The 27,160-nt window shown below is 35.0% G+C and overlaps 1 protein-coding gene across 1 annotated transcript; it reads left to right on the top strand.

The window, feature by feature from the left end:
• The first annotated feature begins 273 nt into the window (after positions 1–273).
• Positions 274–27,001, top strand: LOC144957895 (histone acetyltransferase type B catalytic subunit-like). Its single transcript, XM_078889422.1, has 11 exons — positions 274–388; positions 10,291–10,362; positions 11,814–11,889; positions 13,379–13,499; positions 15,036–15,183; positions 15,491–15,647; positions 16,319–16,423; positions 17,705–17,811; positions 18,368–18,519; positions 19,183–19,299; positions 24,158–27,001. The coding sequence occupies exons 1-11, from the start codon at positions 382–384 to the stop codon at positions 24,326–24,328; spliced, it is 1,233 nt and encodes a 410-aa protein (XP_078745548.1). The 5' UTR covers positions 274–381; the 3' UTR covers positions 24,329–27,001.
• The last annotated feature ends 159 nt before the right edge of the window (positions 27,002–27,160 follow it).

Raw genomic sequence — 27,160 nt, 5'->3', positions numbered from 1 at the left:
ATGCTTAATTACATCTTAATAAATTAATGTTAAAAAATGCCAAAGTGGCAATCTCAGACCGATCCCTTCATTGAATGACCATCACATAATCGTCTTAGTATTTATTCGCAACTTTCAATTTTCAGTCTAGAAATATAATTTTTAGAATAAGCTTATTTTGATCAAGCCTAGAGCCTTTACTACATGTCAAATTGACTTCAAGATTCTCGTAGAAATACGAACCGAGGATGAAAATAATTTTACAGATATTGCTTTTTTAAAAAGGAGCTGTGTTTTAAAAAATTATTTATTTCGTGAATACAACTAAAACTTTCAATATTTTAAATCACCATGGTTTTAGGCTCATGACAAGAATTACGTTCAACACAGGAGAACTGCAAAATGGCGGGTATGATGAATTTTCCTGTTGTTTTATTTTATTAGGCATTTTCGTACAAGGAGTCGTTTAGATATTTCTCTTTTTTTTATATTTACGAAATTTATGTTTTAAACAGGAACGCCGCATCAAATATTGGTAAAAAGTCATACGATTTTATCGAAGCCGAGAATACAATGCACATTCATTCATCAATTCATTTTTTCCATCATCATTGATGAGGCACTTTCACCGATACGATTTTCACTGCCGTCGTTGACGCCGCTATCGCCTCGAGAAGCTGTGACCGGGTTTTTACGGTCCTGCGGAGGGGCCTACGGATATCTACGTATTTTTGTTTTTTGATAAATGAACGGGGTCGTATCAGGTATCATTGTTTTCTGGAGATCGCGCATTTTTCAACAGTCTTTGTTTCATCGAGATCCATTCATTGGTTCAGAAGATACAGCAGAGTGAAGAAAGGCAAGTTTTTACTGATTTACAATTTTTGTTGTTGAAAATATAATGTTTTCAAACTTTATTGCAGTTAAAGCTTAACATTTCAATGTGTTGTATTCCAAATTTCATCTCATTTCATCCACCGGCAATGTTTTTTTAGAACCGTAAAGAAAGGCGGTCTGATACCACCAGACCTGAAGTCGAGCGGAAATCTATCGATAATAGGTTTTTTCTTCTTTGTGTCTATTAAGCTACTTTCGTTTTAAAATTTATCGTAATAGATGGGGATCTTGTTCATTTTAAATGAAACTTGGTCTCGTTTTTATTTATGATTATTATATTTTTCCACTATGTTAATTTAATTTGACTTATATTGAAGTGAAAACAATGTGTTTTTAGAATTTTAATTTTAGTTTAGAATGGGTCTTCGTCTACAACTTTTGTCTTTTTTTTTCATCATCTCTTCCAACTTTCCAACATCATAATCGTCCATCATTATTATCACCATCTTCATATCATCACCACTTATTACTTTGTTATTAATAATTGTTAATTAATGACAATATAATAGTTCTGGCTCTTGTCTCAATTATTTTTTGTGGTTGTATTTTCCCCCTTCCCTCTCAGATTCAGCATTCCAATACAGCTTTTGAAAACTTCAACCTGACAAAGAAATCAAAATGGACCCTGTGTCTACCTTAATTGATGTATTAAAAACATTTCAGTATCTCCCTCCAGATCCTGATAATATTTGTCATGGATATATTATTTTCATTTCCTACTTGGAGAAAAAAAATCTGAATCAGGATCATTCTATTCAGATTCTTAAAGACACCAACTTGGCCTTGACCAATGAGAACAAACAGTAAAAGAAAATAAAAAAATTACATCTGATCTGAATCAACTGTTTTCCTTGAACAGAGATTTAAAAACAGAGCTGAAGGATTGCCATATTCAAATTGATTATTATATCGCTCTATTAGAAGAGACTTCAGCGCCATCTTGCTCTATCATCCAAAATAAAACTGGCAACAGTTACTCCTGCTCCATAAGAAAGGTCATATACAAATGTCTGTCAAATGAGGTACCAGCAGCTACCACTGGCACAGTTGTAAAATATGCAGTTCAGTGTCTCACTGGTTCTTCCTCATTGTCAGTCCCAAACATATCGACAGCTACCAGAATGGCACGTGAGATGGGAGTAATTGCTGACATTCAGTCTGCTGAAACAATTCTGTCATCTGATGCAATGACCTTATCATGGGATGCCACAATGGTTGATGGACAACACATCAATGAAATACATATTTCAACAAAGTCATCAATACTCACCCTTAATGCAGCTCAATTGCCTGGTGGATGTGCAGAGGATTATGTACATCATATTTCAGACACTTTGGACAACATTGGGATGGCTTATGCTTCTTACAAAGGTATCCCACATATTGATGTGTGTGATGCCATAAAAGGAAAAATTTTATGTACTTTAACAGATCGGGCTGCTGCCAATCATGCTGCCGTGGTGCTGCTGGAGGAGAAATTGAACAAAAGCTTGTTGGATCTCAAGTGCAACCTCCACCCTTTGGATGGCCTGGCAAATGGCGCCCGTTCAGCTCTTAGAAAGCTGGACAGTAAGAGAAATCTTCATGGGAAAACCCTTGGAGGAACAAGCTGTGCTGTAAGTGTTATTCAGGGGATTTACAAGATTCGATACAAGGAAAAGGGTGACCCTCTTGGTTTTAAAATTTTTCTTAAGTCGGAGGATTTAAAACCAGGAACGTTCTTGAGGTATGTTGGGAATCGTCTCCATGTTCTTTTTCATCTGGCTGGAACTATTTATCGTTATCGCCACCAATTGGTCACCTATCTGAGGACACAGTGCAGTGCAACAACTCTTGCAAATTGCCTCGCCACCGATCTGTCGAATCCGAAAATTCTCAATGACCTGCAACTTTTGGGGATGGTGGGTAAATCGATCACAGCACCATGGATGGCTCTTTGCTACACTTCGTCCTCTGTTAGGAACCATGCAGGAATAGCTCATTCTTTGATCAACATCATTCCTAAGATTCAGACACTCGCCCATGCCCCGGATCGACTGTACTCCGCAACCGAGGATGTGTTCGGTCGACACTTTATGGAAGAAGACACAGTTCTTCAGTCTTTAAAAATAGTTGATAGAGATGAGGCTGATTTGTATTTGTCTACAGAATGTATTCTTCAGGAGTTTGTGTCTATTCTGACACGACAACTGAAAGAGTACATGCCTGAGGGTGCAAATTCTGCAGCTGTCATGGCTGGAAGAGTTGACACCGCCCCAGCATACAACATATGGGCAGAGAGAACCCTGGGCATTCTTGACAAACAGATGAGGCGAGCCCCAAATGCTGCTCTAGATTATATCGATGCCAAAGTCAAGGTGAAGACCAACGGAACACTTGATTGGCTAGACAGCAAGTCCAATGAAGAGCAATCAAAAATCATCCTGTTTGCAAGGTGCCAGGGCATAAAGAAGTCCAGCTTTAATCTACGCCAGTCTGCATTGCAAATGGAGCTGGTGAAACGGCAGAGGGTAAAGCAACAAAAGAAGGACAGAGTGCGAAGAGCCAAAATTGCAAATGATGTCACCGGTGCGCTTCAGGACTCATCTGGATTGTCAAATACTATCTTCAGAAATGTAAAAAGGCCTCTTCTTGGATATTTAACTCAAATTTTCGATCAGCCGAAAGAGGTCATCGGATGCTATATTATTCACACCTGGAATGTTGAGGGAGAAGATATTCTTTACAATGGTCGAATTGTCAAATTGTCCAAGAAGAGGGATATTTTTACCATATCTTACTGGCGGGAGGAAGAGTGAGGACGAGTCTACAGAGTTCAGAGTATAAGTTGTAGACATCATCACTGATATCGTGACAGAGGATCTTCACTTCCTTTGACTCTGATATTGTCTTCTTGAAGAATTGTTTCTGCCTTGCTGTGGATCCAGGTATGTTAATTTGCTGTCATTTTAATTTGGTTTACCTTTTGTTTCCTCAGTGACCCCGAACTTTAAAAAAAAATATCAGCCGATAATTTTGAAACAAAATATATTTATAGACTTCGGTTACATGGTACAAAGGGAAATTAGCTATTACCTTTTCATATTTCTGGATAGAGCTTGAAAAGACCTTTAAAATGATATATCATTTGTCAATATCTGTTAAATAGGACAGTTTTTATAGTCCGATTTGTAAATCGGGTTTTCGCATACGGTACAGCGCCATTGCTCAATCACACGTAATGTTACATAATCATTACATAACAATGTTGCGTGATTAATTTCTTGCATTATTTCCTTTGGTCTAGTACCTCTATTGATTATATTAGGTGAAACATGTAATAATATGCTCTTTTTTTAACATAGTTGCTCTCTAAAAGGGAGAAACCCTAAATTCATCAATTTTTCGGTCACAATTTTCAAGAATATTTTCTTATATAGCTATATAAGGAGAAATTGTCGATATAAAAATCCATAACTTTTGAACCAATTGAGCTACAGTGTTGTATCATATATCATTTTAAATGGTTTTTCAAGCTCTATCCAAATAACATGGTTTTATTTCCTTTAGTCCCCTTTGAAAAATTCATGAAAGTGCCTACATTGATGACAAGTTATAAAAAAAGAGAAGTCTTTTATTTTAGTAATTAGTATTATTAGTTTAGTAGGTACTTGGTAAAAAAATCAAATTGGACTGGGCTCAATGACTCTATGAAACCTATACCATTATGATGAGCCTTTCAAAGATAAATGATACCAAAATTTTGACTTGAAAATCGGAGTTTAAATTTAAAGTAGGCAGTTTAGTGGGTACTACCGCAAACTCGGGGACCCAAAAATTTCCCCAATAATTTCTGGCCAAATTTTTTATATTTTTTACGCAAATTCGGGGACCCAAAAAATTGCTGGCCAAATCTTTTTTATTTTTTTACGCAAACTCGGGGACCCCCAAATAATTTCTGGCCAAATTATTTTTTGGCCAAAATTTTTATTTTTTTAATTAATTTTTTTTTAGATCTAATATCTTTTAAAATATAAAATCTAGATCCAAATTATTTTTTGGCCAAAATTTTTATTTTTTTAATTAATTTTTTTTAGATCTAATATATTTTAAAATATAAAATTTAGATCGCTTCGAGATCTAAATATATCTATTTCTAGATTCATAGTAGATAATTAGATCTGGACTGGATTTTGTTTTGTTTTGTTGGGTTTTTTTTTTCATATACTAGTAGTAAACAGTATTTATAACTCACCCTATACTGGATACCACTGCGAAAGATGGAGAATAATATGTCGAAGGGCTTCTTGGTGAGTCTTCCCGTATAGCTCCCTCCACATAAATTCATCCAAATGAGATTCCAGTTGACTACTGTGGACACCCAGCATAGATTTGAACCTGCGTTTGCAGTTCTTCCAATAGCACTCAATAGTGTTGGTGCATGCGCCTGTCTGGGGGTCAACAAAGTTAGCTGTGTGGTTCACCACCAGGTGTTGATATGGAGGTTGGACTGGGAGGTTGGCTATCCCGTTGTATGCAGCCCAGCCGTCACTGTGTATAGTGGAACCAGGGGCGATGTGCTCCTGAATAAGTGGCAACAGTCTAGCCGCTGATCTGTCGTTATCCACGACCACTAAAAATCCCTGTCCCGTCTCCCTACACACACCACCAAACACCCACCGTTGCTCAGCAACTCGGCCCACGTTGTTTTTTTCTTTTGGCCACTAGACTTTCGTCGATCTCGACTGTGAGGCCTGGACCACCTATTTGGTACGGGTTGTTCAAAAGCCACCACGAACAAATGTCTCGAAAAAAACCATACCACTGTAAAACAGAATTTTCACTCACTCCAGTGAGCCCTGTACTGTTTAGAATCGGCTCCTTGAAAGCCCACAAAAGGAGCAGCTCAACAATTTTCCTCAGAGGAAGACACTGATGTTCAAAGAACGATCCTCTCCTTAAGGGAACTTTGACACTCTTGTGGGTAGGGCAACGCCAGTACCTGTTGTCACTTGTGGCACTTTTCTTTATAAGAGTGGTGACTCGGTTGCAAGTCGCACAATTTGGTGGATTTCTTGTTAATAACCCGTTAGTCTGGAGAAAGAGAATAGCGTCTTCTTCTGTCCTCGCATGAGCATATAATAATTGTAACGCCATTACGAGAATCGAAATGCCGCGGCGCGAAAAACACAAACACACCAGACAAAAAAAAAAAAAACGGCAAAAAACCCCACGTGAAATCCAAATGATTGAACACGTCAAAAAATGTTTTACTGTTTTTATTACCCATTTTCAAATATACGTTTATTTGTTCAAAAACGGGTTCAAAAACGTATAAAAACATTAGACATTAAATTCGCATATAATACATATTATATTCATGTACATACATAATAATAATAAAACACATAATTTTGTAGAAAATGCTGGTCACGAAAAAAAGAAAATGCCAATCTGGCATACAACGATGAGAATCGAAATGCCGCGGCGTGAAAAACACAAACACACCAGACAAAAAAAAACGGCAAAGAACCCCACGTGAAATCCAAATGATTGAACACGTCAAAAAAATGTTTTACTGTTTTTATTACCCATTTTCAAATATACGTTTATTTGTTCAAAAACGGGTTCAAAACGTATAAAAACATTATACATTAAATTCGCACATAATAATAAAACACATAAAAAAGAAAATGCCAGTCTGGCATACAACGATAAGAATCTGGCATACAACAATAAGCAACATCCGGTGTCATCATTCCAGGCGGCAGACCGTATCTAGGGTAAACTAAGCAAGAGAGACTCGGGTCCCCGAGTTTGCGGTAGTACCGTTTAGTGAGCAGCAGCAGTGGCAGTCAAATTTTGACCCAACTCGCCCATAGGAAAGTTGTGACCGAAAATTGTCGTTCGCGTTTTGGGGGGTTCAATTAAAGATGCATAACTTCGTTATAAAGAGGAATATCGCAGATATTTTGATATCATTATTTTCGTCTTTCAATTTCCTTTTAAATGGTGCCAATTAAGGAAAAATCCATTGATAATTCCAGAAGTTATATGAAGTTAAAATTTGGCAATTTTCAAATGCATTTATTTTTTTATTTACCGCGTGTGTTTTTAAAATTTATAGGCTTGTTTTTAGAATAACATCTAAACTTTATTCATGCCAAATTTCAGGGCTCTATATCGATGCGCAGACACCTTTTAACTCTGCGCCGAAATGCCTTGTTTACATTATCTTCTCATCATGGCTGCCGGACGATATCGATATGAATATCGATATCTTAAACTTAGTTATGTATTATGTTAAATTTAGTCCATAATATTTTCAGTACTATTATTTGCTATGTTTTTATTTTGAATACATACTTTCCAACTTTATTTATAGGCTTTTTATAGTTTTTGTTTTAAAAGTTCGTATATTTCTTCTCTTTATGAAATCCGATATTAATAATATTGATATTTTAAAAATACCAATTGCTTTAATTTAATTTAATTTTACTTTGTCATCAAGTTTCTTTCCCATATGAATATGTTTAGATATGTTTATCATTTGTATCCATATTCTAAAGGTCTTAGCCTTAATAATTATTATGGTAAGAAGTTCTATTAGTTTTGACACCCCCATATATTGAGAGAGAAGGGGGGAGGGGGTGGGGGATAAAATTATATTAATTGTCAGTTCAAATGATGTAATAGCAATAAACCCAAAGTGGTTCAGCAGAATTTTTTAAAGTATTAAAAGCCAGAACTTTCCTTCTAATTAGGTATAATAGGGAATCTGTTTCAATTTATTTGAACTTTTTCAATCTACCATTTTATTTATATGCAATTAAATTGCCATAGGTAAAAATAAACTCATTATGACATTACACAACATGTTTATATCTTTTCATTTAAATACTCTCAAACCCTTTTTTATTCTCTATGTATTAATTAGAAGAGGGGAGTTATTTGCAATTGTTTCAATGAGATATTGGGGATAAATCCAAAAGTGATAGAGCAAATTGTTTCTTACGTCTAGCCGAATTTTTGATTATGTAACATTTGCGTCATATTATGTAATAATGTGTTAATTTGAAATGTTTATCTTCCTCTTTATTAATGTAAATGCATTGTCCTCGATAAGACGAACATTTTGGTATACAATATATTATAAGAACTCCATATTGACTGTTTTAACCATTTTTTATTAACATCACGCGATTTCGGTCACAACTTTGCAATGGTAATTTTGGGGTAAAAATCGGTCTGAAATTTCAGACTTTGAACTGCCGTAACTACATTTCTAATCAAGATACAAACAAAATTCAAACTGTTTTGTAATCTGTGTTGCCAGCTCTTTCATATGACATTGGTTTCAAGTGTGTGAGGTACATTTAGAATTTCTATTAAACTCCCTATTTAAAGGCTGAAAAATGGTCTTCTAATAGTTCTATTATTCTATTATTTGCCTTGCCATTGTTATTTACTGACTTGGCAGTTTAGTGAGCAGCAGTGGCAGTCAAATTGTGACCCAACTCGCCCATAGGAAAGTTGTGACTGGAAATTGCCGTTCGCGTTTTGGAGGGTTCAATTAAAGATGCATAACTTCGTTATAATAATACTGACTACTGACGGACTTTGTGACCTGAAACTGTTGCATTTCCAGTAGTAACCACCATTTGGATTTTAAAAATGGCCGCTAAGATTTGAGTAAGGATTTTGCTGAAACGAATTTCATGGATGCGTTATACGGCTTTGCCCTGAATTTAATTTTATGAAAGAGTTAAGGTGTTAGTGTTAAATCTATGTGCCATCATGAAATTTTGATTTACCGATTTCTAATTTTTTAATTATCCAAAGCTAAATTATACCCTATTTTATCTGCAATCAAAAGATATACTAAATCGTCATTGATTTTAAAATAAACCAAACGATAGAGTAATTCCTGAAGAAAATAAGACATAAATCATTAAAATCCATCCATAAACAAAACATCTATGGAACTTTTTCTGAGACCCATCACTCAAAAGTCCAAAAAATTGGGTCACAGCCACTAGGCCATTTATCAGCTCCCTGTTGGAGGGCCAAATGGGCGTTTACCAAAGTTCCTGGACAGAAGACTAGCCACTATAAATCCGAATAACCAAGGTCGGCAACCCTGGACATTCAGAGAAATAGAGCAAGTTTATTTTCCTGAGCGTTCGGAGAAGTGTAAGGTCTTGATAGCTGCTATAGACTATAGTGGAATGGCTGGAAACTGGTTCCAGTGGTGCACTCTCCTCACAATCTGACTCTACATCGGCAACAATAGCATCTTCTACAATTGAACTATTGTTGAGTGGTATCGAGACTAAGTACTAGTATTGGTGGCATTGACCTTGCCGATAATATTGAAACCGAGAAGCTGAGCGTTGGCGTTGTACATAGAGAAATTAAGAAGTGATTTTTTGGCGGGAGAGAGAGAGGGGGGGGTCTGCCTTGTTTACCAACCGGGACTGGCCAGGGCAGTTTAGACAGATGGACAGTCTCACACATTGTGGGTGATGTGGGGAGCGTTTCTTATCAGCCTATTTGTTGAAAGCCATGTAATATTAATATACATAGACTAGACATGACTGCTGACACCGCGGTTATGATCAATGGCGACTAACTGTTTCTCATTGAACAATTATGTCACATTTTCTTTGACTGTTATTTTGCATTGCAGCATGATATCTGCATTTTCATTGGCTGTTGTCGGTATCAATGGTTTGCAACCATACTACTTTATAGTATAGTTGTAGAAATAAACATCAATAAAAGTTTTTAAAATGCCCAAACTCAAACAACAAATTTTTCGAGGGATAGTAGTTTACTATGTATAATATGCAGCATCTTTTATGTGAATGGTTTGGCTGAATGGGTAAGATGTCTGAAATTGATCCCTGAATGCGCCACTTTTTATTTTTTCTATTTTTTTCTATTTTTAAATGTATTTTTGGCCTTTGTTCTACAGGATATTGCAAATGATAATTGTCCCACGCCCTTTTTTCTTTTAAATCTTTTTCCATCCCCCACTCCGATCATTTTTGAAAGTGAATTTTTAAAATCTCGCACAGAAACAGGAAAATAAAAGGCAATTGATTGAGTATCTCACTCAGACACATGACGATCAGAAGCAACAAAAAAGTTAAAACTAATTATTTAAGAAATTATTGAGTTAAAAATGGACAGATTTAAATGTTTATTAGACTAGTTACAAATTATACGATAACTGACATAATTTTCAAAATTATACGCACTGTATATCAATTAAATAATCTGGCACTCGTACAATGAGATTATAGTAAAAAAGGTATTCATGGCAATAGCTTGTCAAACTTATTCTGATTGGTTAATTCTTAGCAATGCTCGAAAGGTCAATTGTTTGTCCGATTATAATCGCATTGTTATTTGTTTTATCTTTATTTTCAGATTTAACTTTGGCAAGAAATGAACTTGAACAATACAGATGTAATGCAAATGATGCCATCCAGTTCAAACTTGGTACTTTGTTTTTGTCTTTTTTCATTCTCAGGACTTATTGTATTAATGGTTTAAAATATTGTTCCTCTACATCTAAGATATGCTATATAGAGTTTGATTTTATTTGGATCGCTGTGTTATGAAATGGACAATAAGACATATTTATACTTATATACTCTATGTTGGGATACATACCTTTGTCAAAGTTCCTGATCTAACTTAAAATAGTATAAATATAAATATTTACAGATAGTAAGTTATATCTCTAATGATGAGAAAAACCGTACACTAGTAGTAGTGATATATTACACAGAGATGCCAAAATCCGGGCTGGAGCAAACAAAATCTGGGTTATGGGCAACTTTCATGTTTTTCCTGTGAGGTATTATTGTTTCATGGATAGCTTCCCTCCCCCCCCCCCCCACCACAACCACCACCAAATCATCATCATTTCCTCTACTGTTACAACTACCACCACCACATCATGTTCAGTATCACTACTAAAGAGGCCTCTATGATCGCTTCGACTGTTGCCAAAACTGCAGCCACCACCCAGTCACTACCACTACTTCTGGCACCGTTGCCGCTGCTACCACATCAATATCACTGTCATTACTATTACAACCACCACATCATTATCACAACTGCTACATCATTATCACAACTGCTACTATTACAATCACCATGACCACATCATTCATTATCCGACAAGTCAGTTTTTGTGCGTTTCCATCTCCAATAGTTTCAGGTTCACTCCCCTTTCGGGATTCCATATGCTGTGGTTCCACGTTCAATCCCTACTAGTGTCCACCTCTCATAGCCCAAGGTTCACTCTCTAATGGTGTTCACTTCCATAGTCCCGGCTTCACTCCCCATGGTGTCCATAACTGTGGTTTAATACTTACTCATCAGTGGTTTCCACCTCTCATGGCTCCGAGTTGACTCCCCCCTGGTGTCCATATCCCGTAGTTCAGCGATCAATCCCCAATGCAGTAATTTAAATGAAAAATTGATTTAACTTGTGAGCAGACTTGAAGGGAATTCCAGATTATGGGGGAATTTAAAAAATCAAATGATCAGTCACTAAATCTTGAATGATATTTTAGGTTTTCCAGTGATTATTTGCTTATAATTTGATCTTAATTTTATAGGCAAACAAATAATGTTTTAAGATCAATAAGATGAATTTGGCAGTCATGTCACGGGTAATCTTCTAACGTAGAGTTTTGAATTGGAAAGGCTAGAAAAGAGATCAGAAATTTTCACATTTTCATTGTTTATTAATGTAGGAAATTTCCATTCATCTCAATGAATGAGGGCCCAAAACAATAAATTTGGTATCAGATTAACTTGAAATTTTAGCCTTTTTTTCCCAGGTCATGAGATAATACTGTCATTGCTGTCAGTGGAGTAATATGTTATAATTGTTTAGTTGATTTGAATTGAACAATTATTTTTATTATTTTCTCCAGTGAGAAAAATAGAGGACATTGATGATGACACCTCTTGCTTCCCTGCTGAGATGACTCATCAGTTTTTTGGTGATTCGTAAGTTATATATTATCTATTTTTAATTTGCCTGTCTTTGCTAGCATTTGAATTGTCATCAATCAACAAGTTGAAATAAAAAAGATAGGTTACTTGGCCAGTCTACACAAAAAACTCCTCTGTAAATGTGAAAGTTACAGCATAAAAGGTAATATCCACAAGTGGCTTACATCATTTCTTACACAAAGAACACAGCAAGTTATCATTGAAGGTGCATCGTCGTCATCCTGTCATTGACTCGGGAGTACCACAAGGGACAGGCCTAGGTCTGATATTCTTACTCTGTCACATAAAGGATATTCTCTAAGCTGTAGAATCTCTTTGCAGATGACTGTATTCTCTACAGACACATCAAATCACCATCAGACCAAACACAGCTGCAAACAGACTTACAAAATATTGAACAATGGCAAAAATTTTCTTTTTTGTCAATTGGATTAGGATTCCTTAAATTGCTTGCTGATTTTAAATTTGAAACTACTAAGTTTTCTGACTTATATCTTATCTTATCAAAATAGTAAATGAAGTAGAAACTAGCGTATACATGATCTTATGTGAAAGCACATAAACAGTGTGTCTGCGTCCTTTTACTCATGAGAGTACGTTGAAACAGTGTCTACATTCACTATGACATTATGATTGGTCTTAGACTTTGGGAATTGCTATCTGGTCGCTGTATTGCTAAATGAATTTGTGCGCATCTACAAACATTACCAAACCTATTTTGATAGTCGCGGGTGGTTGGATGGGAGCATCACCCTTGAATCATATACCTATTATGTTCGCATGGGTGTACGATCCGATAGTGATGTCGTTTCTTCTTCTCTTTACTAGCCTGTCCTGCTTCTTGGGTTTGTGATTGTATTTTTGACAGGGGATGTTTTTTTTTCTGTAAATCTTCTGCCTGTTTGTTCTTGGTTATTTATAATTTAGCTTATGATATCTTTAGGTTATGATTTTGATTTACATTTGTACTATTTTTGTTAGATTGCTTGTTTTTTTGTTTCAGCGGTCTCTCATATAACCTCAATTGTGTTGGAAGAGACCTAAAGCAACAAACAAAAAAAATTTTGATAGTCGATGTCTCAAAAGATTCGTCTCAATCTATGTTAATTGACGCAATTAGGATAATGAGTAAAATGGATGTTCGTAATAACCTTTATATCTTTACGAATACTGCTGGTTCTCCACTGGTAATAATGATGTTATTAATAATGAAAATAATCACAATAATAAAATGATAGCATTAATAATAAACCTCATCTTGATCATTATTATTGCTATTATTATTATTATTATTATTATTATTATTATTATTATTATTATTATTATTATTATTATTATTTTATTGCTGTTGTAATTATGGTGCTAATGATTAGCACTCTTTTCCTATATTTTTTGCGATTTATCAATTTCACACAATATTGCACCACTGTTAATTGATTGTTTTCAGTTGCACCTTCAATTATTTTTTTTCACTTTTTCACAGTGAGATGTTGTTTGGCTACGTTGATCCCAAAGTGAAATTGTACTACACAGCTGCCAAATTGATCCCTTACCTCAATGTTACATTTAAGGAAATAGTGGATGAAAATGATCTTGGCGTACCGGTAAATAGAACAACAGTGATAGTTATATATGTGTGATCTTTTTAACAGTCTACTCAAGTCAAATTTTAGTAGAGAGAGAAATTCTCCTTTTAAAAGTCTTATCAAATGCTGAAATGTCCATCCAATTTTCTTTTGTACAATACTCCTAATTCAAGAGTATAATTAGATTTCTTTTTAATTGATTGGTAAATTTTATATATTATTATTTAAAAAACAATATTTCCTTCTGTTTACTCTATTTCACTTAAGACGCTGACCTCAATTTTCTGTCAAGTTCAATAAAGATTGTGCCTTGAAAGCTTTGTAGTCAAATGATTCTCATACAGTCAAATCATGGCATAATATAATCAAATTTTGATGTCAATGGATATTCTCATGCCTTAAAGTTACAGCTTGTAATAAATGTTACTTATGTACCAAAATGTTACAAGTCACATTTTGAGTGTCGCTCGCCCCTTGAATATTTCAGCCAAAATCCATTGTCAACCAGTAATATTTTTTCATCACATCAAAAATCCATGTTGACTTGATCTTAGTGATAAATCAGTCTTAGACTAAAAGTTAGACTCGTGAGGCAATGATGTGGTAGAGTATCCAGCTTGTTTCCAGATTGCTTTTATCTCCATAGGCATTTCTTTTAAGTTTTATTTCAATTTTATTTGAGAAAGAAAAAAGGCTTTTCTCTATTTAAGAATATCAATATTCTTTAAAAGTTATTAATGCAATTGGATTCAATAGTCTGATGTCACGTCGCCCAGCAACGGCGGCCATCGTGGTTCTGAATAAAGAAAATTGGTACTTTTTATTCTTCATGCTGGCTAGAACTTTTCATATGTCTTGTGATCAGAATGTGTAAAAGTCAAAACATGATCAGATTCATGATGTTTTTTTCCTCTGGATACGCTTTTATGCTCGTCGGAGAAATATTTCATAAGGGCGTCCGCCATTGTTCCGATATTTTAGAGTAGTTACTAAGTTACCATGCGTCATTATGAGGGAAGTGACGTTACGACCGTTGAAGCGTATTATTATACTGTTTCAAGTTATTTTAAAGGAAATTAAATTTACTCTTGTCAGTTGGGGGAAACAAATAATTTTATTCAGTGTTTTTTTCAATGTTCTTTTTACCGTAATTAAAATCATTTCACCACGTTTACAACGTTGAATGCATTAAACTTAAATGATTCTGTTTATAAACACTTTTTCCTGAATTTCGGATCCCATGCTGATTAATTTTTTTGTTTCCTTTTGACATATTCTGATAAATCACATCAGTTAATGTAATAGATTAATATAACAACTGTCGTTTATAATGATATGATTAAGTAGGCCCAAATACAGTATGTACCTCTGAGCAGGTTCCTTTGGGCCTTTATATATCACCATGTTCATTGCGATTCTCATCACTCCATTGATTACACGACGAGTTATTCATACAGACTCATTTGGTTTGATTAACTTTTATATTATGTGCTTAATTCACTACTTGCATATTGTCATCTTTAATATTTTTTTTTTTTTTTTATTGAACAATAGCCAGATGATGTTGCCAAAATTATTGTTGACACAACAGAGATGCAGGCCTTCTGTACCACCAACCTGAATGTGTTTCAGAGTGCTGTGCAGGATGACTTAAAGTTCAAACCATTTGGGGAGAAAGTGGATGAATACCTCTTACATACCAGTGAGCTACTTGCTAACTTGAAACTATTTTGAGGAATGTATTTGCTACTTGTGCAGTCTCTTGACCTGTGACTGACACATAAATTTAAGGACCCTTTCATATCGGATTGTTATCCCATTGTTCTGGTCTATTTTTCTAGGATTTCTGAGGATTTTGATTTTTTTAGTCTTCGAAAAATGATGTAGGCCATTACAAGTATTGTAGAATATTCCATAGCCAAAATCAAGATTGGCCACTGTTTATAATAATTTTTTTTTTCTTTATTTACAGAATATCCCTCACTTTTACTTGCTTTTTTTCTTTACAGAGTCAGGAATTGAGCATCATTTTGAAGTATATTTTGTCAAGATTGAGGAGCCTGGATTTAGAGAGTTTCACAGTCGTCTGCAAACCTTCATCAAATTTTTTATTGATGCTGCCTCTTACATTGATGTAGATGATGAAAGCTGGGATTATTTCATTGTGTAAGTTTATTTCTGCATTACGTTTAGTTTCAAATGATTTATTGGTTATGCAAATTTCAAATCATTGCACTAAGGGTGTAACCTGGAGAATTTTACGTTAATTTATCAATTTTTTCTCATCAGGTGGTTACAAAAATAGTGAATGTCATGAGAAAAATTCAAATGTGTATAATACTGAATCAGCAATTAGACTTATAAATATGGCATATAAACCTATAATTATTTAAAAATATATAGATTTAACATCTATGATAAAAAGATTAACTGACTACGAGGATAGCTGAGAGGGATGAACAGAGGTCTAAGAAAAACCACAGTCTGGAACAGATTCAGATAAGCACATATTATAAGTGCTGGCACCAGATGAGGACATGATCATATTTGTAAATATATTCTATAATCACCTATTTATGAGCAGGATAAATCTGATCCAATTTTAATATTATTCAGAGTGGAACTTTTATTCTTTCTTTAACTTTAATTTTCTTGTGAAGGTCATATCCTTTGACAGCAATAGGAGCCAAATTAACTCGTGCTATTTGGGGGGGGGGGGGGTTGTAATATTTCTTTATGTATCAGGGACATCAAGAGATTTTAGCAGAAGTTTATTATCATGATAACCTTCGGATGTAGGAACTGGTTGACCATGTAAAATATTGTTTTCTTCACAGTCTAGAGAGGTACAAGATGGAAGGAGAGGTGCATTATGCTGTGGCAGGGTATATGACTACATACAACTTTTATGCATACCCCTCTTGTGTCAGACCAAGAATCAGGTAGGCTGCTGTTCTGTTTTTGTTTTTGTTTTTTTATTATTAAAACTTGAAAAAGAATTTTATAATTTGTCATTTGAAAAAAATAAGGGAAAAATATTGATGAAGAGAAGTTTTCTTTATATTTGTTGTTATTTTTAAAATTTTCATTTTTGTCATAAAATTTCCTTGGGGGACATCCTTTTTTACTACGAGCTTTACAAATCATCGTGTTGTTTTTATAAAAAAACGTTCACAAATACATGCAATTTCAGCGCAGAAATATTTGCAACTTTTGTCAAGAGATTATCACAAACAAAAAAAAAAGAAGAAATAGAGTAAAGATCACTTTTTTAGTTCAAATAATTTTGTGACAGGTATGCTTGTTAGTAGGTTGATGAAACCAATAGCTTGTCTGCAACACATATTTCAAGGTTTGATTGATAGACTGTGAGGGCCAGAAAATGGAGGGTGAAATTTTCAACTCATCATTTAGTACTGATCTTCAATGTTTTTGGTTAAGTTGTTGGTCAACTTATATTCCGTTCTTTTTCAAATATTTCTCTATGCTAGTGTTATGTTTGCTTGTACTTTTTTTTGATCTGATCACATTTATCATAAAGGAAACTTCCATTTACTTGAATCCACTTGCCAATTTGGTTCACCAAATATTATAGTAATAATAGTATTAATAATAATAATTATTATTAATTATAATAATAATGATAATAGTAGTACTAATAATAATAGTAATGATAGTATTCAAAATGATGATCATATTTATCGTTTTGCCCTTTTGTCTTTTCTGTTCCCTTTCTAAAACTGCAGTTCATTTCCATCATGCTATAGAATTTAAAAAAAGATTTCTTTATTTCCCCTTTGGGAAATCTGTTTATGGGTTCTATATTGAGGATCTGACTTTGACCCCTCTGCAAAATGAAAAAGTCTTGTTCAGGGTGTTAAAGTAATGCCTTTATATCCGTTCGCCCATTGGGGGCAGTGTGGCTCAGTGCTATGGTCTTTGCTTCGTACCCAAAAGGTACCAAGTTCGATCACATGCCGCTACGCTGTGTGGCCTTGAGCAAGTCACCTTGCCCTAGCTCAATTTGTGGTGTTGCACTGCGGCTAACGTCTGGGTTATTCCAGTCTTCCCTTGGAATAGACTTAGAGACAAATTTCCCCTATGGGATGAATAAAGGGAATTTTATTTATTTATTTATTGTCCACTAGATATTTGATTGTTGACTACTTAATTTAATAGTACATATGAGACCACTGCTTCCAAATTCTTCCTTTATCCTCTAGTCAAGTTTTGGTGTTACCTCCCTTTCAAAGAATGGGTTTATGTGCCAGAATGATTCAGACGTTCTACAACAGGTGCTATACTCGGTCAGAGGTCATAGACATTACAGGTAAAGTTGCTTCCGGTGATTCCAGTCTTCTAAATTGATTGTATTCGTTGTTTTATAAACTTTCATCAATTCCTTCTCTTGTATTATTATTGAGTTACTGTCTAAAGAAGGAAATGAATAGCTAGGACATAAGAAAGAATAGAAAACACAGTCAAAATCACAATCACGTGACTCATAAGGTGTACACAAGGGATGCCTTGTGCAGATTCCTTAATTACTGTAGAGCAACAGTGTGTACTAAATCACTTCATAATATTATTACTTTCCAGCAAAGGTAATTTTCTAGATGGTGTATGGCAGTGGTTGATGTTAACATTTTGTATTGTGCTGCTTCATGCCTGTTTATTGACGTTGTTTTGAACTCTTTTTATCATCTCATTTGATAGATAGGCTCATTGCATGACAGCCTTTTTTCTGTTTGTGCACCATATGGTTAATAGGACTTAAAGTAATTGCATCATCAATATTGAAATTGAGTGTCCATTGATATATCTGCCATGTTCATTTATTTGAATTCATAGTTGATTGATTCATTTCTTATTAATTTGCTGTCTAGTCGAGGATCCTTCTGAAAACTTTCAGCGTGTACGTGATTATGTGGACTGCAAAAACTGTTTAAAATTGTCAAGCTTTACACCAGAAGAGTTGCACAAAGGGTTTTCCCAATCGATGGTTCATGACACAAGGACAAAACTCAAGCTCAGTAAGGTAAGTCTGTCTTTCTTCTCAAGGGATATAACGACAGGGTTATAATGTAGCCGTGGTTATAAAGTAAAAATCAGTTTTCTATACTGAAAACAACTCAGAATGTCTGACTGAGGGAAACAGTAAAATTTAGTTATAGTTTTGGGAGATTATATCTTTTCCTTTTAAATCATCTCTCTGTTATGTGTTGTTTTATTTATTGTTTTCAGTGTATAATGTAAGCATTTGAGTGTATTCCTCTCAGTGGGATTCTGTGCTTGTGTCTGGATAAGACTTACATCATTTCAGACAAAGTACACTGATAGTGCCTTCTTGGAATCTACCTCTGCTCCCTATTTAAACCATTCCCTTTTGTCTTACTTTTTCTCATATACTTTCAATTGTAGATCTACAATTTTTTTACTATCCCATTTTCTCCCTTTTTATTGACCTGAAATGAGCTTAAATATATCGTAAGCTCTGTAAAGCCCTTAAAAACAATAACAATAAGCTCAGACTGTAATTTTGAAATTTTTATTATCCTCCGGCTATGTGGCCTTATACTATGACACTTGCCTTCAAACCAGGAGGTCCAGGATTCAAGTCTTTCTCTCTCTCTCATCACTTTATTGCATCACATTTTGTATGATAACATTTATAGTTCTTTGATTGTCATTTTTCTTCCAGCTACAAACACGAAGAGTATATGAAATTCTTCGTTTAAAAGCAACTGATGAGAATGATAAAGAAATGACAAGAAGTTTTCGCCTTGATGTGAAACGGAGACTTAATATTCCTTTCTTGGTAAGATACATAACTGTCATGGTGGTACATATATAACTATAAATAATGTTTGTTACAACAAAATTTATGTAAACTATATTTGTAGTTATTATGAATTATAATGATTAACAGTATAATTGCTGAAATTTTACTGTAACCATCGGTAAGGTCTCCTTATTCTTCAGTTTCTTAAAAGACTAAACATGATCACAGTTTTAATTAAGAATGTGAAGAAAATCAGACTGATTGTGATGTTTAATCCAATGGCAAAAGATTTTATTAAATACAGTGGAACCTCCCGATAACGACATGCCACGGGACCGAGTTTTTATGTCGTTATCCGGAGGTGTCGTTTTTTAGAGGTTTCCAATATGGCGGACAAAATGGGCGTAGTAAGGCCCGCGGGACCAGTTTTTATTAACATTGACAAGACAAACAAAACGTTGTAGTGTATTCCTCTTAGAGGGTTCTTGTGCGTGTGTCTGGATGAGACTTTTAGGTGATCTGAACTGAGTACACTGATAGTGTGCTCCTGGAATCTACATCTGTTCCCTATTTAGACCATTCCCCTTTGTCTTACTTTTTCTTATGTCATTTCAATTGTAAATCTAGAATGTTTTTTACTCTCCAATTTTCTTCCTTTTGACTGGCGCTGATATGACATAGATGTGTCACAAGCGCTGTAAAACCCTTTAAAACAAGTGAGATAAAATTCCTCATCCTCTTCCTCCTCCTCCCACAAAAACACTACTACTACTACTACTACTACTACTACTATCATCACATAATATCACATTTTTCAAGATTTTGTGTTTACTTGCTTACACTTACATTTATACCTTGGTTTTTATTAATGCATATCAGCCAAGATTCGTCAAAAAAAAAGCTGAGTTCTCATTGATTTCAAAAGCTGCGTACTCATTGGTTCAAGCAGGAATCGTTTTTATAAACTTTGAGTACTCATACTCGGTATTTTTAGTATCAGATATCCACGAAAATCGCCAAAATGATGTCGTTATTCGGAGGTTTTATCAAAAAGTGCATCGTTATCTGGAGCAGAGCTGCCAACCTACAGCGAAAAAAGCGGAATTGTCCGCTTTTCACATGATTGTCTGCTTTTCCGCTTTTTTCCTCATTTTGTCCGCTTTTTATTCAGCCGTCGGTCTCGGATTGGCTATTTAGTCAATTGTATATTGCGTGGCTCAAAAAAATAATTTTACTCACTTCAATTCAAGTCATATTTTATGTGCTGTGCGATTACACTAATATCTGGTATCGATACCGTATATTCCAGAATATATTACTATATACCATTACTATAGAGCAGTAAAGTTAGGTGCCCAAAACGTAAACAAAGGTCGAGAAGCACGTGGCAAACCACATGTTCCTGTCTTGACAGCTCACGTTCCAATGTAAATAATAGAAAAAAATAACCTTTAAAATTTGGCTGTTAGGTGGCAAAAGAAACACATATTCATAAATACTCGATCATGCATCAAATAATGTCTAGATATGGATATTTTATGGAACAAAAGGTAAAATTTTCTAAAATTTATCAAAAGTTACAGTCTATCTATTTTTAGACCAGAGCAAATTATTGCGCTGGTGTGAACAAAACGAGAATTATTCGGAGCCTGATTTTCATAATAATTTAGCCTTATATTATTATTTCTGCAACTGTTAGATTTTATGTAAACATATTTTCAATACTGAAAGTGTATTGCCTACAACTCAAACTACAAAATTGGGAGACCTATATTGTGCGTAAATTGTTCCGGTCCCTAACGGAAATCACTAGCAACTTGTTATTGTTTACGTTAGGGGCACCTAACTTTACTGCTCTATTCCTGTGGTATCGAATATTTAATTTTATGTAGTTGAGTAATGATTGTAACTCAATACTCACATTTACCAATGAAATCAATGTGGAAAGTGAAACCCAACATTGATCACTTCACTGTTTGCTCCACATGTGTGATTCAGTCTTTGTTGCTGTTTGGACTTTGGAACATCTTCTGTGCCTTAGACTTCTAGATTAGACTAACCACTCTCTCCATCTTGAAACATCTTCATCTACTTTTGTGATTTTATTTCTGCATCTTGAAACATCTTCATCTACTTTTGTGATTTTATTTCTGCATCTTGAAAATTTCCATCTTCAATCTACTTATTTGTGATTTTATTTCGGCCATTGCTCATTGCATTTTTGGGATAGTTTTTAAATTCTTAGACATTTGAACTGTGTTGTGTTAATACTATTATTAATAGTTAATTCATAATGGATAAGCGTGGACCTGAAGATTCTCTTGAATCACTTGAGCCTCTCTAAAAAAACAAAGGTAGGCGGAAAATATTCGCAATCGTGGAAACAAGAGTATGAAAAACAGTTTAGTGGAATTCATCGTTCCGATAAGAGTTCAGCAATGGCATTTTGTGCATTCTGTTCCTGCCATTTCAGTTTATGTTCAGGTGGTGCTTATGACATTAAAAAACACTGTGCTACACAAAAACATATCAATGCAAGCAAGGCACCTGCCTCTACATCTTCATTGACATCATTTTTCAAAGCCAAACCGGTTGAGGAAGATTTCAGTGTCATTAGGGCGGAGGTTATGTTCACAAAGTTTCTAGTTGAAAAGAATCTTCCTCTTGCCATCGCCGATGATGCAGGTGATCTGTTTAAGTCAATGTTTCCTTCGTGTGAGGTGGCAAAAAAGTATGGGTGTGGGAGGACAAAGACAACGGCTATCCTTCATCAGATGGTCAATGAAGAAAAAGAAAAAACTGTTAAAGGGATTAATTCTTGTGGTGTGTTTTCTCTGAGTACAGATGGAGGCAATGATTCTAAGGAGAAACTGTTTCCCGTTATCGTTCAGTATGCTGATAAAGAGAAAGAAGAAGTGGTGACAGAGGTAGTTTCTGTTGATAGCTTGTCTACCAGTACAGCCACTGGCAAAGACATCTTTGAACATTTGAAAAAGACTTTGTGTGATGTTAATCTCGATTTGAAGAATTGCATAAGTTTTAGTGCTGACAATGCTTCTGTCATGGTGGGTGAAAAGTCTGGTGTCTCTGCATTTCTTCGTGAGGAAAATGAGAATATCATTGTTGTTGGCTGTCCTTGCCATAGGATTAATTTAGCTGCATTGAAAGCTGCCAATACACTTCCACACAAACTGGATCAACTTCTAATAGACATTTACTTCTTCCTTGATAAGTCGTCAAAGAGAGTTGCCCGATTGAAGGAACTTCAGGAAATTCTTGGTTGTGGCAGTCACGAAGTGTTAAAACATGTTAACACAAGATGGCTCTCTCTTGGACCTTGTATATCTCGTCTGTTACTCTGGGAACCAATATCGGCCTTGTTTATGGAGTTGTCAGAAGAGACAATTTCAAAGTCAACTTCCTCTAAAGCACAAGGTATTTTGAAGAAGCTTTTGAGTGACGAGGTAAAGGCTTATGCCATGTTTTTGGACAATGTTGTAGGGGTGTTTGAGAATGCTAATGCATTGTTGCAGTCATCAGAGCCTCTCATTCATAAAATGGCTGACATCATGAAGTCCATTATTCATGATTTATGTTTACGTTTCGTAAAACCCTCTTATCTGCAAGGTAAAGATTTGCTGCAAATTGATGTCAATGACACAAAAAATCTCCTGCAATCAAGTGAAATTGATGTTGGATATAGATGTAGGAAATTGGTGAAGGAACTTGGAGACGATGCCAAAAAACAATTTTATAAGTCTGTTAGAGCCTACTTGAAAACAGCTGTTGTCTATCTCCAATCAAAGTGTAATTTAGACTCAGAACCAATCATGCATGCATCTGTTGCTAATCCAGACAACAAAGTCGTGGCTAGGATGGCATCTTTAGAATATTTTGTGGAGAGATTTCCATCTTTAGTTCCCTGTGAAGTAGGCCAGTGTACTGATGAGGTCATGGATATTCTCTTCAGACAGTTTAGAGATTGGCAATCATCTGCAATGCCCTGCTCAATGGAGAAAGAGTGGATAAATACTGGTTTCGTCTTGCTAATGCAAAAACACAAACTGGCTCTGCTAGGTTTCATTTGCTTAGTCGTTCCATGCTGGGAATACTTTCCATCTTCCATTCAAATGCAGCATGTGAAAGACTATTGAGCTTAGCCAGGAGGAATAGGACTGATTTTAGGGCCAGCATGTCGAACAAATTGCTAGAGTCCATCAGTATTTGCAAAGCAAAATGGAGTCATAAATCATTTAAGAACCCTATCTCCAAGGAGCTGCTCATCAAGGCCAAGTCTGCGACTGCAGCTTCCTTGAAAAAGGACTAAACCAGTGTCATATACTGGACTGTATATAATGTAAATATTATGTAAATATTTGAATTAAATATAAATTAAAATGAGTGAAGTGAAGACTTTAGATGTGCATAAACATGAGAAGAACAAAGAAGTGCAACAGTAACGCTTTGAGACAATTTTATTCATAAACTGGAGTGGCTATTATAACAGACTTGGGTGTATGGACATTTATGGATAACCTGCAAATTTAGGGAATGTAAGTACTTTTGTTTGTTTGTTTCGCGTACTTGAATCTTCCTCTTTTTCCTTAAATCTTCCTCTTTTTGGCAACCAATCTTCCTCTTTCTGTCAGGAGAGGTTGGCAGCTCTGCTGGAGGTTTTTTTTACTGATCTTAAAGAGAAAAAAATCGGCACCACGGGTCAATGTCGTTATCAGGAGGTTGTCGCTATTCAGAGGTGTCGTAATCGGGAGGTTCCACTGTATGATCCCCAATTTTTAATATCCGAACTTGATGGAAATGAGTGGTTGATGATTGTTTACTATCACATGCCTCATCACCAATAAGGTTTTTTTTTTTTCTTTTTCTTTTAATTCAGAAAAATCGCAGAACTTTCCAGAAGCTTCAGAACTGTTTGAATAGTGATGAACTGTCACAAACTCTTGGGGTGATGAAGAAGGAGCAAAGATTTCAGTATCTGGAGAAAACGTATCAGGATGAGGTGGCTGTATACAGAATTATCATCGACAGATTGAATATGTTTTCATGAATTTTATATTACATGTCATGCCAATTCATGAAGCTAAAATAAGCATTGAAATGAAATACATTTTTTAAAAAGTCCTGACTAAATTTCATCTTCAATTTCTGAGTATAATTCACAAAAATCGAAGTTGGTCTCTTTAGGTCAATGGCTTCATTATTGGTACACAGCTCGCTATTTTCTTCTTCTTCCTTTACTTTTGTGTATTGTCACAAGTTTTACATAAGCGATATTTAGCATGACATAGCTATGTATTGTAGGGTTCTTGTAAAATGATCCAAATCATGTGCTTCAACCACATCGTCTGTGAGGTTATTCCAAAGTCGAATTGTTAGTGGCATGGAGGATTGCATATGACTTTGTAATTCTGAGCTTGGTGTAATGTTTCGTTGCTCATGACCCTTTGTTCTTGAAATTATTGGTCTTGGTTGGAGTTCAATAGTTTCGACTTTTACCAGACCCTTGCACATCTTAAAAAACATTGTTACTTTAGCTCTTTTTCGTCTTTCCTCGAGTGTTGTCCACCTCAAGTTCTTAACAATGCCAGTTACATTTATGTAATCACCAGTGACCATGCAAGCTGCCTTTCGCTGAACCGTTTCAATTTTTTTTTTATTTTTCTTTTTCGCATGGTCCCAAACAACCGAGGCATACTCAACAATAGGTCGCATTAGCGTTTTGTAACACATTTCTTTTATTTTTTTTGCGAACCATTTCCTGGGTTCCTTCTTATGAGAGCATTGATGTTGTTTGCCTTTTTAGAGATGTTATCAATATGTTCGTTCCATGAGAGTTTTGATGTTATTGTCTTTCTTCTATGTCAATTGTCCTTTTTATCAGGGCTGATGGTTTTTCTCGGATCTGAAGAAATTTGTGAGGAATTTCCTCCTTTTTAAAAATGTACATGTCCCCCAATCAAATGTACTGGCTGTGAAAGACTTGATGTTGGTGGAACAAATAGATACACTTTCCCACTCTCCAGAAGTTGGTTAGAGTATCAATGAGTGTTTATCATCTCAATTTCTCTATAGGTTGGGGCCAATGCAGTCAAAATGGGGCTTGTAGGCAAGCATTCAAAATTTTCTTCCTTTTTCACTTTTTGTCACCATCGGCCCTGTTTTGTATGGCTTTGTGTTCTTGATCTGGAATAGACCATTTAGTCTTCTGGGGTCTTTTGTTGAAAGGAGACAGTTCAATCCGGCTAATTCCAGCTCACCTTTGTTTTCTTCATAACTTCGACAGACAGAAATCTGACTACAACATATTTCTGGCCAAAAATAAAAAGAAAATTTGGCAAAAGAAAAGAGCCAGACAAAAATAATTTGATTAAAAGTGTAATGAACTAACTCGATATAATATACATAATATGTATGTGGTCAGAACTTTGTCATATTTCATTCCGTTTGTCAGGATTAAACTATTATTATGATTACAGTGATGTAATACAGACAGTTTGCAGGCTTTTTTATCACAATTCAAGGGCATTCCTGATGGACTTGTCCGAAAGATAAAATTTTCTTTGTAAAACATGAACATGTCTTTGGTTTATCAGTTATATCCTACCTGGAGAAACAGTTCAATGGAAATAATATATTTTGTTTGTTTGTGAAAGACATTTTACTTCCTTATAAGTTATCTCAATCTCAGTTCTATTATTTCTTACTTATTGATATTATTATAGCCATTAAAATATACTCTTATTGGTCGGATATTATGCTGAGTCTGGATAGGCATGGGGGGGGGGGGGGGGGGGGGGCAAGATTTCTGACTTAACGAGAATTTCCTGCTTTGTGAAATGGATTTTAATTTATTTCTGGCATCTAGATCATCCCGGCATAATAATACAGTCCACTCCAGATAATCACACCTTTTGGTTAATCGCAAGGTTTTTGCTGATTCCATGGTGTTGCAATTATCCGGAGTGGACTGTACTGTTTTTGGTCGAATTTCAAATGAAGATTCAGGCTTTCTGAATTTGTTGGAAATGGATATCAGGCTTTTTTTTTTTTTTTTTGGCCTTACCTACGGCTTCCATTCATAGATTTAGATATAGGATTTGTGGGTAATCTCAAGCAAGACACTCGGATAGATTGCTTTATATTAAGCCTGTGATCCCTGGTTGAACCTTTGTCTCACGTTTTCCTTTGTGTTTGATTTGTTAGTTCAGGCCTTTTATCTAATAACTTTACCTTCATTTTCCTGTTTTACTGGCACTGCAATGACCTAAGATTTTGCACCCAAAAATCCTTAAAAACAAAGATAACATGAAAATCAACAACATAAACCTGTCAGAACTGATAATCTCAAAAAGATATGTTGATTTAAAGAGATTTTTTTTTGGTTTCATTTTTTTAGTTCAATTTTTTAGGTTTGTTTGTGTGTGTGTATGCGTGTTTCTTGTCCTTTAGCTTTTTCAAGAAATAACTTAACCTGAGATTGACCGTTTTAATAAATTCAGTCTGAACTTTGAGGGATAAAAAAAACAAAGGCAGATCACCAGTTTGACTAAACTGGGTCTTGTTGGAATATTCAAGTCACTGATTCCAATGACGATTTCCATTGCAACTGTTGAATTGGAATTGAAATTGTGTTAACTGTTGGTTCTATTGGTTATATTATAATTAATTATTTGTCTCTTTGTTTGAGGAATAAGTTATTAAATAAAGTTGAATCAATCAAGCTTATGGAATTTTGGTTGTTTTTTTTGTTACCACCACATTTAGTGTGTGGTTATTAGTAACAAAACTCACAGGAAGCTCAGGTCCCAAAAAAATGCAACATCGTCAGGAAAGCAATATAAATATAAATCTGTACTTTCCAAAAAAAAATGTATACGGC

The sequence above is a fragment of the Berghia stephanieae genome, chromosome 12 (genome assembly GCF_034508935.2).
Source record: "Berghia stephanieae isolate SIO BIC M18660-M18661 chromosome 12, UCSD_Bste_1.3, whole genome shotgun sequence".
Lineage (NCBI taxonomy): Eukaryota > Metazoa > Mollusca > Gastropoda > Nudibranchia > Aeolidiidae > Berghia > Berghia stephanieae.
The sequence above is the reverse complement of the archived record's forward strand: the minus strand, read 5'-3'. Positions and strand labels throughout refer to the sequence as shown.

What these genes read in the sequence shown, in the direction of transcription:
- LOC144957895 (XM_078889422.1), top strand. An exon ending in TGTGTCAGACCAAGAATCAG is followed by an intron (nt 16,424 to 17,704) that starts GTAGGCTGCTGT and finishes TTTATCCTCTAG; the next exon opens with TCAAGTTTTGGTGTTACCTC. An exon ending in CAAAACTCAAGCTCAGTAAG is followed by an intron (nt 18,520 to 19,182) that starts GTAAGTCTGTCT and finishes TTTTTCTTCCAG; the next exon opens with CTACAAACACGAAGAGTATA.